Here is a 19,567-nt window from a genome sequence, read left to right on the forward strand (position 1 = left end):
CATGACTGAGCATAACAACTCTTTCACAACTCTTTTAGATATTACAGCGCTGCACATCAGCCTGCTTCTTGACCATCAACACTTCATTTCTTCAAGCATGGTGTTAAATAATCTGGTCTTAAAGGCAACTGCTCTCTCTCCACTCTTCATAGCTGCCCTCACTTCCTCTGCACTTTACGATTCTCTAACTTTCCTCACTCAGCATACCCGGGACATCTTTCCCTTTTCTGAATTCACTTACGATTGAGATGAATAGTCACACAAATAGGGTGGCATTGGCAGCATTTGACAAATCAGAAAGGGAGGAGGGAGGTCCACGGATCATATGACTTTTCTTCCGCGGAAAACCATCACTGTGAGTGCCACCTACTCCAGACATGTCATCAAAGGGTAATAAAAAAATCTCTAAAGAGCATAAAAATATACCAGCAAAATCCAACACTGCTGTAAATGCAAATTCATCAGCTTAAATACAGTTTATGATTTTGTCACTGAGTGAGCTCCCAGTGCTGTTGATTATTTATAAGGTGACAGCAGCACATTAGATCTCTGATACTTTAAACTGGATCCATTTAAACATTAAAGCGTGCTGTGGACATCGCTGCAGTTTGTCGCAGATCAAAGTGCGATGAATGTGATTGGTTGAACGGGTTTCCTTTGTGTGTTTCCAGGAGTGTAAAACAAACCAATCAGCCGGTTAGAATGAAGCAGAACAACATTTATAATATTTTTTCATTACGAACATTCCCGCGACAAAGAAACATTACACGACATTTATAAAATAAAATAAAAAGTACAGAAGTAGAGTCAGGGCTAACCTGCAGTTACTTGGACAAACCAAAATCAGGTACGGGAGAGTCCGCTCGCTACTACTTCTTTCTCCATCTTTACCTCAACTTCCAGCACTTGTTTTCTCAGCTCCATTCTCTTCCGCGTCAAAATTTCTCGCCCGAACAGGGACTTGAACCCTGGACCCTCAGATTAAAAGTCTGATGCTCTACCGACTGAGCTATCCGGGCTCTGACGTGTGTTCAGCTAAAATGTAGACTTTACCAGGATATAGTGTATTTAGCTATTTTTTTTCATGTCCGCTGTATATGTTTCCATTCAGTCCAAAAGACCTCCTGGGGTAAAATATTCTTTTCATTATTATTATTATTATTATTATTATTATTATTATTATTATTATTATTATTATTATTGTTTTAATTTAGACCAAACTCTTCACAAATATGCATGTCTTGTAAATAACCCACTAAAATTAATACTAAAGATACAAAAACCAGCTTATGTTCTGTCATGCATATGATGTCTTAAAAGATGCATATAAAATGTAGCTAGTTTGCAATAATGACTGACGTCATTAGTGCTGCCTGAGAGGGGCAGCCAATCAGGAGCAAGTTGCTTTAAATGGAAGGAAAGAGATTATTTTGAACTGTGAATCAGCAAAGCTAGTCCACTTTAAGTAAAAATAAATACACTTAAGAGTATCAAACCCAAAATTTGACCAAAAACATACCAGCTGTATTATTTTACCCCAACTGTCTGAGGCAGAGCTATTACTATTTTATCACTCTGTTTCAAGGCAACAGACCCGGGTCTTAAATAGAGCCACTGGATAAATCAAAGGGAAAGGAAGAAAATAAGTAATCAGATCAGTATTTATTTTCAGTTACATTTTACATTTTATTGTGAAAAATTTCTTTATTAGTTATATGAATGAAAATAGAGAAGCTGAGAAGATTAAAGGGGAAGTCGCTCTTTAATGGAGCTGCTGTCTTCCATCACGTTGCTTTGGCACTGACTGAACCTATTAAGCCTATTAGCTCACTTTTAATCTCAATATTTATGCTCTTATTGTGAAAGTATGATGAATAATAAATGAAACATTATATGCATCATCACAGTCACCACCTTGAGAGCTAATGTTTTCTTACAGTCTATGCTTCATGTATCTCCAGCAGTCCTTTGCCCTTTGTTTTCTCTCCTCTGTAACAAGCAACAGATGTTCGGATGCTCTGCTGTGGCCTCCCTGTAACTCTACCCTTGGTGTTGTTTCTTGGGTCTCAGCAGTTGGATTCTTTCCATCTGCCTGTTCTTTCTCTTCTAGGACAGAAACTGCTCTCAGGTCTTTAAATCTTTTAGGCCACTGTGGTGTCAGAGTTCAACAGACCGGTCACAGACATCAGCAGAGAGTCTGGGCACTTGCAGATTATTGAGATTTGATCTATCTGACATTTTTGTAGTGCTAACAAGAAGAATTTTTATTTCTGAGTATAGATTAGAGACCATTTTGGTGAAGTAGTTCAACAGTGAAGCCCAGTGGTACCCAACAAAGGAGATAAATACAATCCTGAATGAAAAGTTTGATAGTTCAAGTCTGCATTTGTGCTGAAAGCGCCACATGTGGTGGTTTAGGTGCCCTTTGTTATGTGTCTGCTAGGCAAAGAAGTTTGGGTAGCACTGGCTAAACCATCTTTTTTAAACGTCGAGATAACATCCGAAACACCCAGAGGTCAGGTTCTGCACATGCGCACAACAAAGAGGAGAAAACCTTATTCTTATGGAAATGAGGAAAGTGTATTTCCATAAGAATACATTTTTTGCTTTGTGTGTGTGTGTTCCTTGTCTACTGCACGACTTAATGCTGGTATTGTCTGTTGCTCTAAATTGTGGACCTTTACCACTGCAGAAGATAAATCTCCCCATCATGTGTAAGTACAGCACTTAAATTTCTTCAGTCTGGGGGAAAATCTTAAATGGACCCTCTCTAATATATAAGTACTCCTTTCAGAATGAGTGTTTGTTGTCTCTCATATTATATATATATTTTTTCTTACTGTTGAACTTCACAACACCAGGATTTTTTTAAAAAATGTTTTAATCTTCTGGGAGCTTGCATGATTTGTAGCCTCAGTTTCCTGTTCTTAGTTGACAGGAGTGGCAGTCTGCTTCTAGGTTCGGTATGTTATGTATTCAGAGATGTTCTTCTGCATACGTTGGTTTTAACAAGTGGTTATTTAAGTTACCATTGCCTTCTTATCAGCAGCTCAAAGAGTGGCTGTTTTTCCTCAGCCAGGCATTTTCTCACACAGAACCAATACATATTTCCTCTTTCCCCAGAGATGGCTGTGTGGGACAAACCCAGTAGATGAACAGTTTATGAAATCCTGAGACCAGCCAGTCTGGCACCAACAACCACACCACAATCAAAATCTGTTAAACTACCTTTCCTGACAATTCCCACCATGTGGTTGGCTGATTAGATATTTGCGTTAGTGAGTTAGTATATATTTCATTCATGTATGTATTTTCTTGTGTTTTTCTTTCTTGCAACCTCTAAAATGCTACCTTGAGTTAGCAAGGGTGCAGTACCACTCTCCCTCCATTAGATGACGCCACAGTTTTGGACAGACTGCTCTATTTTTCCTTCTTCGGTGTTTGTTGTTCTCAAACACGGAACTTTCATAATAGTACATCTACAGCAAGCTGTGGACTAAGAAGTTAGGGAATGAGTTAAAGTGGTTATTTCTTATATATAAAAAAAAGTTACCTCCAGCTTCAACATGGTTAATCTGGGGCTCACCAAAGTGGACGACGCGTTGGTGGCCAAACATCCGGTGGGTTTTGTGTTTGTTTTTATGCGTTTTTATTACCTGTGCACTCTGGAGGACACTGTCCCTCTGCACACTTGGAATAAACCAGCAGCTGCTCACATTGATACAACAGAAATGTGTAACACAGGTGAGAGCTGTTTTTATTTGTTGTCTCTCAGGGTTTGGAGAGCTACGCCGCCTGTCAGTCTCATGCTTTCATGAAGGGGTCTGGGACCTTTGTGCTGGGTAATACTTTTATTTATTAAAAGTCACACACTTAAAATAAGAAATATTTCAGTCCATGTTACAATCTTTGACTTTCTCCTATTTGTACATTCTTAATGTTTTCATGCTTTCATCCAAATTCTTGTTGGCTGTGTTGCTCTAACTTTGACCCAGTCAGTGCTGCTGTTTTTATGTGTAATTCTGAACCTCAGTTGTTATAATTTTTTTTCTGCATTGTGTTGACATTTTTAATGAAAATCAAGACACTGAAGTAAGGTCAAAGTGAATGTAGGCAAACAATACAGATGTCAGGATTTGCAGACAGAATGTACCACAAGAGGGAGCTGTATCACCCACAATGATCACACTGATCTCAGCACAGGGAGAAAATGATTGTATTATTAAAGTTAAAATAACTATTGTTGTTATTATATCTATTTATGTTTTTGATGTTGCTTTTTAGCATCCTGGACTGTTTTTGTTTTTATGCCAGCAGTTCATACTGTAAATGATTTAATGAAGAAATGATAACAGAAATGTACTGAAGGATACCCAAACATAGCTCTGACAATATACTCACCGATCACTTTGTAATGTACATTGATTTAACTGTTTCTTAATGCAAATATCTAATCAGCCAATCACATGGCAGCAACTCAGTGCATTTAGGCATGTAGACATGGTCAGGACGACCTGCTGGAGTTCAAACTGAGCATCAGTGTGGGGAAGAAAGGTGAAGCTGCTGTCCTAGTAAAAAAAATTGTAACAACCATCTCTATGATTGATAGAGGATAGTGTGAAAAAGACAAAATATCCCGTGATCAGCACTTTTCTGGTTGAAAATACCTTGTTGATGTCAGAGGTTGGAGGAGAATGGCCAGCCTGCTTTGAGTTGATAGGAAGTCTAGAGTAACTCACTGCTTCAGTAACTGACCATGTCCGTTCCTCTGTGACCACAGTGTAACCATCTTCTAATGGCTGTCACAAAGGTCAGGTCATCTTGAACTGGTTTCAAACACAAGGACATAGGACAAAGAAATAAGCCATTTTTGAAGGCCTTGTACTAATAAAGTGTGCAGTGAGAGGATTTATGCCTTTTTTGTCCAAGGGAAACTTGTACACCTACCACCCTCCAAACAAAAGCTTGACTGTTTGGCATTTTCAGTTTTATTCAGAGCGAACAAGAGACAAGAAAGTGAAAGAAAGTGTGGGAATGACAGTGAATGTCCAGTCAGCTGGGAATCAAATCCAGTGCCCACTGCTGATGGCATTTACCCGTCTGTGTCCTACCCACTCAGCTGTCAGGTCATCTGTCATTTTAGGTTTAACCTAGAAATTAGTTTAATTGAAAAAAACAAAACAAAAAAACCAACCAGCAGCAATAAGAAAATCTGCACAGTTACAAGTGTAAATGTTTCTCCCTGGTTTTAGATGTGTGACAGTGAGTTGTGTTGTTGGTGCAGGTGTTGCAGGTTTTTTTGCTATTCAGAAGGCCCTACAGAGGAAGCTTCCTTATCCCCTTCAGTGGAACCTGCTCATTTCAATAGGTGAGGAGTAAAATATTTGGATTGTGCTATTAAAAATACATAAAGAAATGTATTTAGCTCTCAAATGTAGATCTTACATCAGTGCTGCCACTGAAACCACTGTCTCTCCCCTGTGTGCTCTCAGTGGCATCATCAGTGGGCAGTTACGCAGTGACTCGCTGGGAAACGCAGAAATGCTCAGACCTCTGGTTGCTCCTAGAAACAGGCAAAGTCCCAGACAGGTCATCACCTCCAGGTGAGCACAGTGCAGAACTGTATGAAATGTGAATTTAATGTTGTGTTAACTGTTGTCTTGGATATAAGATTGAAGAGTCAACCTATTGAGGTATATAGATTTATGATCAGAAAAGTTATCGGCGCGTATCATTTCATCACTTATGATTCACCAAATGAAGACCGTATGCTTCATCTCTACCTTTCTCTTTACTGTCTTTCAGTACCCCAACAAGAGGAACCAACAGCACCACAGAAGACAAAATATGGTGACGTGATGGAATGAAGAAGTTTCAAACAAATTTTATTATCTACAATATAAAGATTATAAATATGTAAAGAGAAAGAGCTCAGTGGTGCTCTGCACATTTTGCATGGCCCACATGATTGTGTATTATATTTATTCTGGTTGTGGAGCTCTTAAATTTCATAACAGTATCAATGTGTGGATTAAAAAAAAAACAAACCCTGGGTTTTCCTGACTCAGAGGTCAGGAATTAGTTGTGGGTTTTTAGTAGGAATTAGATGTAATGCTTGTAATCCGGTGTTGTTGTTATTAACAGGGTTCGTACGGGTGCTTGAAACCTTGAAAATGCTTGAATTTTAATGTTGTCTTCTCAAGGTTTGAAAAGTGCTTGAATTTCAGATGTGGTGCTTAAAAGTGCTTGAAAGTGTAACTGTATTTCATTCACCACACATAACTATCTGATTGAATAGTTTTCTTATCAGATAGAGAAATAAAATGAGTCGCAAAATGTAAAAGCAAAATTTCGCCGTCTGGGCTGCCTCGTGTCTGTTTCAACGTGTGACCCCGCCCCTCCGTCGGACAGTCGGGGATGAGTGCGCTAACATACCTGTAGGTTGCTGTTTTAATGAGTGTTTGATGGAACAAATGGCGGAGTTTGCGCTCTCCGGTCGCATGATGAGTCCTAGTAAATAATATTCCAGTGCGTGTACGTTACACACGCTATTTTTATTTTTTTTAAAATTACGATTATTATTTTGCCAGCTGTCAAACTCGCTGGAGAAATGATTGAAATACACTGAGTGTGATGCAGTATGGCAGCGCTATTATGGAATATGCTGTGAACTTGGCTAACATTACTTAGCAGTAATATGAGTTCATTTACTCAAGTGAAAGCTTTAAACATTAGCCCGATACATAACTAGCCAACTTAAGGCTTTCTGATTAACCCTCTGGGGTCGACGGACCCAGAGTCTCCATTTCAACTTGGGTCGAACGTGCGGACTTCAAACTATGTACCAGGTTTTAAATTGTGTTGATAGGCCACGTAAAGCCGATGTTTGTTTGTTTTTCTCTCTCTTCTGAATAGAACTGGCGTTTACTCCGGGAAGAAACGGTAAAAACAGCCTTTTCCAAGGAGAGCGCTAGCAAACACGCTTTGATTGTGAGTGAAAAAAGAAAAAGAAAAAACACTCCTTCCCTATTGGTGGAAAAATGTACCGTGTGGACCAATCAAAAAATCACATGGCAACATGTGGTATCTGGTTGTTTGGGAAGAGGGGGAAGTTTTAGGAGTGAGCGAAAGAGAGACAGAGAGTTTTGATACGTGAGAGATTTGTGACGTTTACGGTGTTTGGAGTCTCAAGTTAGTGTGTTGTCTTGTGTAGTTAGTGTGCGGTGTAGTCGTTGTTTTGTTTTGTGTGTCAGTTCTACTAGTGAACATCACAGTTGCTGCCTTAAAGCCACCAAAGGCAGATTGTAGTGTAAACACTGAGTGACACACCTGCTGTCAGACCTGCAGGTTTATCCCTGTGCTGTTCTCATCTGTGTTATAGTGGACACAAACAATTTTTTGGAGTTGCATAAATAATTTAAGTGCCTTCTTCTTTGATGCAGAACACCTGATTGTTCTGTAAATAGTTTGAAATGGTTATATTGTGGTGGACCAGTAGAGGGCTCCACTCACACCCAGTGTATAGGAAGTGTGTTCCTGTGTATTGTGGCGTGATATGCGCAGTTGATGTTGGAGACGAATAAAGGAGGAGTGAGAACTGAGAGCTCTGTGTCGTTGATGCTTACCTCCACATTGGTGACCCCTGACTCGAGCATGCAACGAGCCGCAGATAACGCAGACTCCGCTATGGATGCATCAGCGGCCGCCGGACCTCCGCCTCCTGTTGCAGCTACGTTCGCTGTGGCGCTGAAACTGCCGGACTTTTGGCTCCATGACCCCCCGTCATGGTTTGTACTAGAGATGGACCGATCCGATATTACGTATCGGTATCGGTCCGATACTGACCTAAATTACTGGATCGGATATCGGAGAGAAATAAAAAATGTAATCCGATCCATTAAATATCAAAAAAGCACCTCACAAAACTTGCAACACGGCGCAACTCGGCTCATAACCGTAGCATGTCGGAGCAGTATGCGTCACGTGATAGAGCGGCTGTGTGTATTTGTAGCCTCACTACCAAACCAGCGTTTCATCTCTGAAGTGATTCCAGAGAGAAGTAAAGCAAGTGTCTAAGTTTATCTCTGAATGTTTGTAAAGCATTCCCACGCTAAGCTTAACAACCGATATATGGAGCGACTGGCTCTTCTCTCTTCCTCCCTCTCCTGCTGCTACTTCAATCATGAAACTGATCAATGATCAGCTGATCGGCTTTTCTGTTGTGAGTCTGTCTCTCTTCTTTGCTTTTGGCCCACTTTGCACCAGAAAGACGAAACCAGCGGCTGAACAACAGCAGCACGTTTAAGCTTGATAAGCTGTTGTTAGAATTTATTTAATATTACTTTCTACACCAGGATCCTTTTCTACGCAGCTGACGGCTAGTAACTGTGCAGGGGCGGATCTAGCAAAGTTTAGCCAGGGGGGGGGGGGGGCGATAGGGCACGAACAGGGAAAAGGGGGGCACAAAGACATACTTTTCTTTCTTATTCTCATTTAAAATGTCTAGCTTTTAATAAATAATTATCTGAATCTTACACCCAAAATTTTAATCTGATGTAAAATGAATAAAAGTCCATTACTGTATACATTAACTATTAAGTCTAATATACCCTAGTAAGCTATAGTACTTTTTCCTTTGGGAAGGTACCATCTAAGATAAGATAAGATAGAACTTTATTAATCCCTCGGGTGGGTTCCTCTGGGAAATTCGACTTCCAAAAAAAAAGCACAGCAACGACCGAAGTTACAGTTACAGAATTGTTATATATACATACACACACACACACACACACACACACACACACACACACACACACACACACACACACACACACACATATATATATAAATACAGAGACAAATATAAATAAAATATACAAAGGGGATAAATAGAATAAATAGGAATAAAAAATAAATATACAAGTGAATTGCACATTTCAAGTATTGAGTCTATTGCACTGTTGACTATTTACAAAAAGTATTGCACAAGGTATTGTACAGTGAGGTGAAGAGGCACTACAGCTTAGTTGTTCCCCCCTCCTTTGTCCTCCTGTTTCCTGTTTCCCCTCCCTCTCCCCTCCAGAGAGGAGTTAAACAGTCTGATGGCGTGTGGGACAAAGGAGTTTTTAAGTCTGTTAGTTCTTGTCTTGGGGAGAAGCAACCTGTCACTGAACAGACTCTTCTGATTGTTTATGGCCGTGTGCAGAGGATGCCTGGCATTGTTCATAATGTCCAGCAGTTTCTTTAATGTCCTTTTCTCTGCCACTGTCACCAGAGTGTCCAGCTTCATGCCGACCACAGAGCCAGCCTTCCTGATCAGTTTCTCCAGCCTGGATGAGTCCTTCTTTGCTGTGCTGCTCCCCCAGCACACCACAGCATAGAAAAGTACTCCAGCAACCACCGACTGGTAAAACATCCTCAGGAGCTTCCTGCAGATGTTAAAAGACCTCAGCCTCCTGAGGAAGTACAGTCGGCTTTGTGCAGTCTGTGCAGTCTGCAATTCTGTAGAAGAAAGATGTTGAATCTATTTAATTATTCTTGAAAAATAATTGATTTCTATGCATTTTTTCCCCCCACACTGCATCAAATTAAAGTTGATTACGTCGATTAAGCATCATGAGGTGGAGGATGGGTGGTGGTTCCCTATTTTTTTTGCTGGGAGTTTGCAACCCTATTAGTTAGGTTGCTTAATATTTCTGCTAAGTACTATTTAAAATACCAGAATAGGGAGGATGGAGTAGGTTTAAGTTTATTAGATTGATCAGTATTGCTATTACTATGAAATATTTTGTTGTACTTTTTACATACAGGTATAACAGAATAGCTTTAGTGTTGTTGTTTATTTAAACTTGAGTATGAACTTATACAAAATGCAGCAAGATATAAAAAAACAGTTTTGTTGATTAAAAAAACACTATATCGGATTCATATCGGTATCGGCAGATATCAAAATTTATGATATCGGTATCGGTGGCCTCAGAATCTCATCTCTGATTTTTGCAGATGATGTGGTTCTGTTGGCTTCATCGGGTGAGGGCCTCCAGCTCGCACTGGAACGGTTCGCAGCCGAGTGTGAAGCAGCGGGAATGAGGATCAGCACCTCCAAATCTGAGGCCATGGTTCTCAGCCGAAAAAGGGTGGAGTGCCCACTCCGGGTCGGGGATGAGTTCCTGCCCCAAGTGGAGGAGTTCAAGTATCTCGGGGTCTTGTTCGCGAGTGATGGGAGAAGGGAGCCGGAGATCGACAGACGGATTGGGGCTGCAGCTGCAGTAATGCGGACGCTGCACCGATCCGTCGTGGTGAAGAGGGAGCTGAGTGTAAAAGCGAAGCTCTCAATTTACCGGTCGATCTACGTCCCTACCCTCACCTATGGCCACGAGCTGTGGGTAGTGACCGAAAGAACGAGATCGTGGATACAAGCTGCAGAAATGAGCTTCCTCCGAAGGGTGGCTGGCCTCTCCCTTAGAGATAGGGTGAGAAGTTCGGCCATCTGGGAGGGGCTCAGAGTAGAGCAGCTGCTGCTCCACATCGAAAGGAGCCAGCTGAGGTGGTTCGGGCATCTGACAAGGATGCCCCCTGGGCGCCTCCTGGGTGAGGTGTTCCAGGCATGTCCCACCGGGAGGAGGCCCCGGGGCAGACACGCTGGAGAGATTATATCTCTCGGCTGGCCTGGGAACGCCTTGGTATTCCCCCGGATAAGCTGGAGGAGGTGGCTGGGGAGAGGGAGGTCTGGGCCTCTTTGCTTAGGCTGCTGCCCCCGCGACCCGGCCCCGGACAAAGCGGATGAAGATGGATGGATGGTATCGGTATCGGACATAAAAAAGTGGTATCGTGCCATCTCTAGTTTGTACACGTGGAGGCTCAGTTCGCCCTTCGCGGCATCTCGGCTGACGACACGAAGTATCACCATGTAGTGGCCTCGCTCGACCCGCTGGCCACCCGTCGCGCGATGGCGCTCCTCCGGGACCCACCCGCCCAAGGGAAATACGCCGCCCTCAAAGAGCTGCTTCTTCGGCGCTATGCCCTCTCCAACGCTGGACGAGCTGAAAAGCTCCTCAACCTGTCAGGCTTGGGTGGCGGTACCGCGCTCGAGCTCATGGAGAACATGCTATCGTTGCTTGGGCCGGATGACGGTGGTTTCCTCTTCGCCCACCTCTTCCTCCTCCAACTACCGGCCGCCGTGAGAGCTGTCCTCGCAAACTCCCCGCTTCTGCCTGCGAAGGATTATCGCTCTCTGGCTGAAGAAGCGGATCGCATTCTCCTGGCTAGCCGCACTTTCGACGTTCACGCCCTGGCTACGGACTCGCCGGCGGCACCTTCCACGCCTCCACCAGCATCCGCCCTCTTGCTGACAGCAGGGATTGCTACACGCCGGCACCGCGGAAAGAGCATCTGTTTCTACCATCAGCGTTTTGGTGACAGAGCGCGTCGCTGCCTGCCGCCTTGCGCTTTCACGGCCCAGGGAAACGGACCCGCCAGCGCGCCGTAGCAGCCGTGACCGCTGACAATACAGAAAGGCTGCTCTTCATAGAGGACTCGCACTCCGGGAGACGTTTTCTCGTGGACTCCGGCTCCCAGAAGAGCCTCCTTCCCCCTACCGCTGCTGACGGACTAGCAGCGAACTGTGGGCCGCAGCTCATTGCAGCTAATGGCTCTCCCATCAAAACGTTTGGGGAAAGGTTGGTGACTGTTTGTTTTCATGGCCGGGATTTCCAGTGGAACTTTGTTGTTGCCGCTAGCTCTGTACCTATTTTAGGTGCTGATTTCCTGTGTGCTCATGGACTGCTTGTCGATGTTGCTAACAGACGTTTAATCGATGCTCTCTCGTTTTCTTCGCTACCCTGTTTTACTCGGGCAGCCGAGCCCCTGATTCGGGATAATGTAGTGACCTCCGGGGATGCTTTTCAGCATTTGCTTTTAGAGTTTCCATCGCTGTCTGTCCCTAATTTCTCTAGCACGGTAACGAAGCACGGGGTTGAGCATTATAGTCCCACGGTCGGGCCCCCAGTGTTCGCGCGCTGCCTCGACCCCGCGAAACTGTCCGTCGCTCGGGAAGAGTTTGCAACCATGGAGCGCCTTGGCATTGTACAGCGTTCGAACAGTGCATGGGCCTCTCCGCTTCACATGGTGCCCAAATCGGACGGTTGGTGGCGGCCATGCGGAGATTTCCGCCGTTTAAATAATGCCACGGAGAATGAACGTTACCCCATCCCCCACATTCAGGATTTTTCTGCCAATCTCGCCGGAACGTCGATTTTTTTCTAAAATTGACTTGGTGCGGGGGTATCACCAGGTTCCCGTGCGCGCCGAAGACGTTCCTAAAACCGCTGTCATTACCCCCTTCGGCTTGTTCGAGTTTTTGCGCATGCCGTTTGGCCTGAAAGGTGTCGCCCAGACCTTTCAGCGGTGGTTCCCCTTTCGTGGCGTCGTCGTGTTTTTGACTTGGTGCATGCCCTCTCTAATCCCGGCGTCCGGGCCTCGGTCAAACTGGTCAGCGCCAGGTTTGTTTGGCCGGGCCTTCGCAAGACGGTGAAAGAATGGGCGGCAGTTTGTATCCCATGCCAATGCTCGAAAATCCACCGGCACACACAGGCACCCCTCGAACCTTTCCGTGTCCCGGGTAGGCGTTTCGATCACGTACATGTGGACCTGGTTGGTCCCTTGCCGCAGTCACATGGTTTCACGCACCTTTTGACTGTGGTGGACCGCACAACCAGGTGGCCGGAGGCGGTACCCCTGGCGTCCATGACAGCGGTGACGGTGGCCAGGGCATTTTGTCAACATGGGTTTCACGTTTCGGGCCCCCTGCTGACATTACCCCCAGTTTGTTTCTGAGCTTTGGTCTGCTATGGCTGACGGCCTGGGAGTCAAGGTCCACCGCACCACAGCATACCACCCGCAAGCTAATAGGATGTGCGAACGGTTTCACCGGTCACTTAAGGCTGCGCTCCGGGCTTCCTTAACAAGTGGCGAATGGGTCGACCGTCTTCCGTGGGTTTTTCTGGGATTGCGTAGCGCGGTTAAAGAAGACCTCGGGGTTTCCTCGGCTGAACTGGTCCTCGGCCAGCCTCTCCGGGTCCCCGGGGAATTCTTACCTGAGAGCCCTCCCCCATGTTTCGATACCTCTTTGTTGCCTTTTCGCCCCCCAAGAGACTCATTTCCTGTTCCTGGTCCTGTGCACCACTTCCTGCCTGACACTTTTGTTCCGAGTTCGTTGGACTCTGCTCGTTTCGCTTTCGTCAGGCACGATGCCCATAGGACTCCGCTGCATCCACCATATGACGGGCCATACAGGGTTCTTAAACCAGGCAACAAACATTTCATTTTGGACTTTGGCAGGAGGTTGTCTCTGTTGACAGACTTAAGCCTGCACATGTTATGCAGGAGGATCAGGTGGTCCCGGCCCAGGCCCCTCGCCGCGGCCGCCTACCTGCCACCGGGCTGACGGATTCCGTTTTTCCCCCCAGGAGCGACCCAAAATCAACGGAGTCCGAGTCGTCTGCAGCTTTTTCTGACCGCCAGTGCCAGCCTCGCTCCCGGGCTGGGTTGCCCTCTGTCAGTTCCCCACCCCCCCAGTTCAGCCGTTTGCTTAAGCCCCGGGTCCTGGACTAGTTCTGCTGGGTGTTCGGGGGGGCATGTGTGGTGGACCACTAGAGGGCTCCACTCACACCCAGTGTATAGGAAGTGTGTTCCTGTGTATTGTGGCGCGATATGCGCAGTTGATGTTGGAGACGAATAAAGAAGGAGTGAGAACTGAGAGCTCTGTGTCGTTGATGCTTACCTCCACAATATAAAAACCGCCTGAGCCTTGGCTGCATTTTTAAGTAAATAGTACCATATAACTTTGTTGTTTGCTAAACTTGTGCATATTTTTTAAAAATGTACAATTTTTATTTGCATTTCAAGTTATGAAAATGATTCATTAAACATGCTTGTGGTTTTTACAGTCAGAAATATCACTTTCTACTCATGTTTTAAGCACAATATTTACATATTTACAGTATGTCAAAATGAGTAAATAACAGATTGGCAAGATAAACAGTTTTTAAAGGTGAAATATAGAGGCCAAATCAAAAGTAGTCAGAAATGGCCAGTTATACCCTGGACCCCAGAGGGTTAAAGGCTAAAAGCAAAGTTGCCACCAAGTACTGTTTATATTTGTGTGTATTGCTGCAGCTTTTTTGAATATTAATTTGGTGCCTTTGGGTGAAATAATGGTAATATGAGTGATCCATATGGTCACAAAGAATAGCCACTTGTTTCTGTGCTACCAAAGTTTCATTCAAAATGTGTTTATGGTCGGCACCTACACATTAAACTACTTAAACATTATAAATGTCTTCAAGCTCACACTGAGGCCTGTGGGGCACTATCAGCCACTGAGACAGTACACACATTTATATGTGTATTTGTATATGAATATTTCATACTTTAAGGCTGCCTGTTTATTTAAGTGAGATGAACAAAATACATTAGAATTGTACATAATAATATGACAGATGATAAATTAAATAGATTTTAAGTAGATGCTTGTGCATTCTTAAAGTCTTATATGTTGAATTGAACTATGTGATCTGTTCAAAGCCTCCCAGTCAGTGCTGTTCTCCATGCCTGTCTGACTGTACATGATGGTATTAGCACAAACACTTTGAACGTGACGTTTAGGACTTCAGCAATAATACAGACAGCAATGTAGTTAGCAATAAAACAGTTTTATTGGGAATTAACTTAAAAAACAAACAAACATCTGTCTCCTATTTTCTGTCACACAGGAAAGAAGCATCAATATCTGATGAGAAGACTTATTTATTTCTTTTTGGGCTTTTTTTTTTCAACAGGAGAAGAATATCCCTAACAAGTTGATTTGTTCACATCTTAATTTTTAAGTGAAATGTGCATTTTGAGTTTATACACTATGTACATAAGGCGACCGTCCTTTTGCAGTATTTTTGTGTGGTGTGTTTCTCTGTCTTAACAAAAGGGGATCAAAGGTGTTCAAGTTCACCTAGGATGATTTGTTTTAATTTTCACATGGTCTTACAGAGGTGATGCGAATTGAAACATGCACTTTTTTGGGGGGTGCTGGAAAAAAGCTTGAAAAGGGACCTTGAAAGTACTTAACAAGTACTTGAATTTCACCCAGAAAAAGGTGTATGAACCCTGTATTAATATTTGGATGTGTTGGGTTGTCGTGCAACAGAATTAACAGTGCACTTCCAAAACCAGCTTCTACTTGTTACTGTAAAGCTAATGATGTAGAGCTGCTTATTGGACTCTCTGGTGGGCCAAACCAGTAAATGACAAGCAAGTTACTAACCTTTTATTTAAACATGTGCCTGAACTACACAGAGTAAATCATGTGGGGACAGTTATTCCTTTTAAATCCTTGCTTTCTCAGAGTAGCAGCATATTAATCCTGACAACATTTAGCTTTCAGCCCCTGGACGTCTAATGGTTCAGGTGTGCTGTAATAGAGTCTTTAGGTTACCTTTTTTTGTCTGCATTATGACAGACTGAGAAGAATTCAGTGTTTTTCCTTTGGAAGTTTTTGCTTTAACTCTATTCTGCTAATAACCTTGTAATATTTTCTTCAATAATATGTAAAAATTACAAAGTATTCTGTTTTTCACTATTTAAAATATACAGTACCAGAACCAAACATTTATTTCATACATTGCATTCATTCCACACGTCCACGCATCAGATTGAGGAAGAAAGGAGACTTAAGTGACTTTAAATGTGGCGTGGTTGTTGGTGCCAGAAGCGTCTGAGTGTTTTAGAAACTGCTGGGATTTCCCCACTCAGCCATCTCTAAGGTTCACAGAGAATGGTCTGAAAATGAGAAAATGGCTTATTGATACCAGAGGTCAGAGGAAAATGACCAGGCTTCTTTAAGCTATTGTAGATGGACAACAGCAGCAGAAGACTGCTGTTGGCTATTAGGCTACTTTCATGCAAAAAGAAGACTTGCATTGTCATGCCAGATGCAAAACAAAATCTAATGTAAATATGAATAGACTCGAGCTATTTATATAACAACCAACTAAATACTGCAAATCCTGCATTACTGAGACTGCATTATTTTAAGATTACAAGGATACCTCGAAAATGGGGACCATAAATATTCACAAAGATAGTATTCTATCAATATGGGATTTAGTGGACGCAAACATGAGCAGTCTGTTTTCTCCAGACTTATTTGCACAATAAGGCATTAGTAGTGTAAATTCTGAACCATGCAGTGCAACCCATTGAAACAATAGAGTCTTTCAAGCATACTTTTAATACCTTAAGTGAATGAAAAATCCAAAGTTCAAGCCTTCGAAATATAGAGAATTATTCTGAGAGCTGGAAACACAAACTCAAACCAGAGATGTGGAAAGCACGTTTGAGAGAGACAGCGGATATGGGAGATTCTCATAGTAAATGAAAATCTGAATAATGAACCATTTTGGCTTCGTTATAATATTCCTTTTATTTTTCCTGCTGCTCAGCTTGAGTCAACCCCCACTCTTTTAATTCCTCTCGCTCTCTTCCTCCCACAATATTTCAGATTTGATTTAACACCTCCAGCATTTGAAGGTTTTGAAGTCTCTTTGTGTCTTTCCAAAAAAAAAAAAAAAAAAAATCATGCATCATGTACTGAATAAGCTCTCAAATCCTTTGTCACATGCACACCGATACTGCTGAAGGGGAAGACTTTGAGAATCAGAGCAAACAGGAGATAATGAGAGGAGAGAGAGTGTTACATGAGAGGACTGACTGGCCAGTGAAGCAAAGGATCAGTACATGACCACAAACCCCCCCCCAAAACCTTAAACAGCATTATGGACTGGCCTTTCGGGGCACCCTCAGCAAAACCTGGCATGATTAACAATGCCCAGTGTTTGTTGGTTCGAGTCTGTCTGTGTGTCTGGCACGTGCATGACAACATGAGAGGGAGAGATGGGGGAGAGCAGGAGTAAGCGCTCAGTTGTCTGACCCTGTGAGCGATTACGCTGAGCTGTAGCTGGACAGTGCATCCGTCTCTCCTATTTCTTTCACTCTCTTTCAATGGTTACATAAAAATTGAGCCAGGGATGCAAAAAAATCCTAAAAACGATCTTGGGCCCACAGTGGAAAAATCAAAACCTCTTTAATTTTTTGGCTCTTCTTTGTGGCCTGCAGTGGCGATCAATCCACAGAAATCGATGTGTTAAGAAGAAGAACTGGTGTGTGATTGACGTGCACTGGAGGGGCAGGGGGTGGTATTGATTATGTGTCCTGACTGTGCATTTGGTACACGAGGCAAGGAAAGCGTGCAATTTAAAATCTGGACCAACAGGAAAAATAACTGTAAAGTAAGCATTAGGTGGTAATTACAAGACATTCTTTAGGACACGGCATGTTTCAGGTAAATCACCGGTTCACCCTGTGTTGATGACAATGGTAAGGAAAGTTCAAGCCTGGGCAGGTCCGAGATAAACATACATCTGTGCACACAGTTTTTCCATGTTACTCACTGCTAAAGTGGGAGGAAAAGTGTCAGAAAAGATGTGTTTCGACTCTGTGTAAACATTGGATATAAAGACTGAGTCAACTCGCTGAAAGAAAACCTTGTCATAATGCATGTTACATAATATTTAAGCTGATGTATGATGAAGGAAGTCGTAAAGATGCATAGCACACCCTGTAACCTGATTTAAAGGCCAGCCTTTAAATCAGGTTACTATCAATTCCTATTTACATACTGACAGAATCTCCCCTGTTAAAGGTGTATAACAATAATCTTTTATCTGATGAGAACGGTTCTTGTGCCATTTTAGTGTTGATGGACCTCAATCAACCATAACATTCTTTTAAAACATTTGGTGCTTGTGGTCAGTCTACAGGGTCACGTTTTACGTGGGTTTTCCTCATATTTGAAAAATATAGACCTTTTCTGTTCTTGTGGGAAACCCTTATCCCCAGCTTCCGTTAACCTTGGTATCCCTCAAGGATCCGTTTTAGGTCCTCTTTTTTTCATGATATGTGTTACCTCCTTGGCTTCATCTTTCAAAAACACAAAATTGACAATCACTGTTATGCAGATGACACACATTTTTATCTATCTGCCACACCTAAACAGTGACCACTCCATTAGGAACATATTTGACTGTTTGGGTGGTTTGAAATCCTGAATGGCAAAAAAAATAAAAAATCCTTCAGCTAATGAACTGAAAAACTGAAGTTTTTCTATTCAGCTTGGATTGTTTTTTATCCAGATGTGGAAAAACTGTAGTGAAAAATGTTGGGGTTTTTTTAAATGTAGATTTCCTTGTCTTTTAAATTAAATCTGGAAATTTTGTTATGGGAAGCTTTTACCAAATGAGAACCATGACTAAATTAAAACCTGCTTTGACACCAAAAGATTTTGAAACAGTTATCCACACCTTTATTACCTTTTGAGTGTATTACTGGAACTCCCTATAGGATTGCCCAATTCCACTCTCTCTCGCTCTGGTTTGCAGATAATTCAGAATATGGCTGTTTGTCAAGAACACAAAGGATCGTCTCACATAAAAAAAAAACCCATTCTGATGATCCCCAGGCCTTTTTGGAAAATATTCTATAGAATGGAGATATAAAAAAAATAATAATAATAATTTTGGAAGATTTGTGTTGCGTCACATCTGGCATAAAATTAAAACAGCATTTCATAAAACATAAAAAGAGCAATGCAGCAACATGGTGGTGGTAGTGTGATGGTCTGGGGCTGCATTGTTGCTTCAGGACCTAAACAAAGGCATATTTGATGAAAACATGAACTCTGTTCTCTACCAAACAAATTCTGAAATAGAATGACTGGTCATCACGGGACAATAATCTGAAAAGATACTAGCAAGTCCACCTCTGAATTAATAAAATAAATAAATAAAATAAAGGTTTTGTGGTGGCATAGTGAAAATTTGGACTTAAATCAAATTGACATACTTTAGCATGACCTTAAACAGACTGTTTATGCTCCAAAACTCTACAATTCTGCAAAGAAGTATGAGCCAATTTCCTCCACAGTGATGCAGAGACATGTTTCCAGATATTGCAAATGCTTGACTGCAGTTCTTGTTGCCAAGGTCGGCACAACCATTTATTAGGTTTAGGGGACACATATCAAGACTTTTAAATCATCATTTAAAAATAGCATTTGTATTTATTCTGGCTTTCTTTGTCTAATATCAAAAATATTGAATGATTAAAACATGTTAATGTGACAAATATGCAAAACAAAAATTAAGAAACCAGGAAGAGAGCAAATACTTTTATTGCAATACTTGACACTGCTGCCTGCAATGAATATCTAGACCATGCATGCAGGCACCAGAATGATGAGGAGATAACTTGAATACCTGCAACAAGCAACTTTCTACTGTCTTGTAGAATACTTGCCTTTATTTTTTGCCTGCTAGACTTCTTTATGGAGCACAGAAGTATTTTTTATACACAGTCGGTATGTGTTAGTCAGTTTAATGCAGACAAAGAGATGTTAAACAAATGTTAATGTTAAACAAAGGGGTTCTGTATCGGATATGACGTGTGTAAGGTGAAAGTT

General features: G+C 42.4%; 2 protein-coding genes and 1 non-coding gene across 3 annotated transcripts; 2 read left to right on the forward strand and 1 right to left on the reverse strand.

Moving 5' to 3' along the window:
• Positions 1 to 946: 946 nt before the first annotated feature.
• trnak-uuu (transfer RNA lysine (anticodon UUU)) lies at positions 947 to 1,019 on the reverse strand. The gene has a single exon. It is a non-coding gene; the product is annotated as a tRNA-Lys (tRNA).
• Positions 1,020 to 3,451: 2,432 nt separating this feature from the next.
• tmem141 (transmembrane protein 141) lies at positions 3,452 to 6,273 on the forward strand. The gene is made up of 5 exons (XM_026176917.1): positions 3,452 to 3,620; positions 3,776 to 3,842; positions 5,285 to 5,368; positions 5,493 to 5,603; positions 5,806 to 6,273. Exons 1-5 carry the CDS (start codon positions 3,567 to 3,569, stop codon positions 5,865 to 5,867), a joined length of 378 nt encoding a protein of 125 aa, XP_026032702.1. The 5' UTR covers positions 3,452 to 3,566; the 3' UTR covers positions 5,868 to 6,273.
• A 1,363-nt stretch (positions 6,274 to 7,636) lies between these two features.
• Positions 7,637 to 11,529, forward strand: LOC113027411 (uncharacterized). The gene is made up of 2 exons (XM_026177020.1): positions 7,637 to 7,788; positions 10,844 to 11,529. Exons 1-2 carry the CDS (start codon positions 7,654 to 7,656, stop codon positions 11,486 to 11,488), a joined length of 780 nt encoding a protein of 259 aa, XP_026032805.1. The 5' UTR covers positions 7,637 to 7,653; the 3' UTR covers positions 11,489 to 11,529.
• The last annotated feature ends 8,038 nt before the right edge of the window (positions 11,530 to 19,567 follow it).

The sequence above is a fragment of the Astatotilapia calliptera genome, chromosome 7 (assembly GCF_900246225.1).
Source record: "Astatotilapia calliptera chromosome 7, fAstCal1.2, whole genome shotgun sequence".
Classification (NCBI taxonomy): domain Eukaryota; kingdom Metazoa; phylum Chordata; class Actinopteri; order Cichliformes; family Cichlidae; genus Astatotilapia; species Astatotilapia calliptera.

Coding starts and splice junctions, on each gene's coding strand:
- tmem141 (XM_026176917.1), top strand. CDS start 3,567: ATGGTTAATCTGGGGCTCACCAAAGTGGACGACGCGTTGGTGGCCAAA. Junction 3,621..3,775: donor CGTTGGTGGCCAAACATCCG/GTGGGTTTTGTG, acceptor GTTGTCTCTCAG/GGTTTGGAGAGCTACGCCGC. Junction 5,604..5,805: donor AGACAGGTCATCACCTCCAG/GTGAGCACAGTG, acceptor ACTGTCTTTCAG/TACCCCAACAAGAGGAACCA.
- LOC113027411 (XM_026177020.1), top strand. CDS start 7,654: ATGCAACGAGCCGCAGATAACGCAGACTCCGCTATGGATGCATCAGCG. Junction 7,789..10,843: donor TCCATGACCCCCCGTCATGG/TTTGTACTAGAG, acceptor TGCCATCTCTAG/TTTGTACACGTGGAGGCTCA.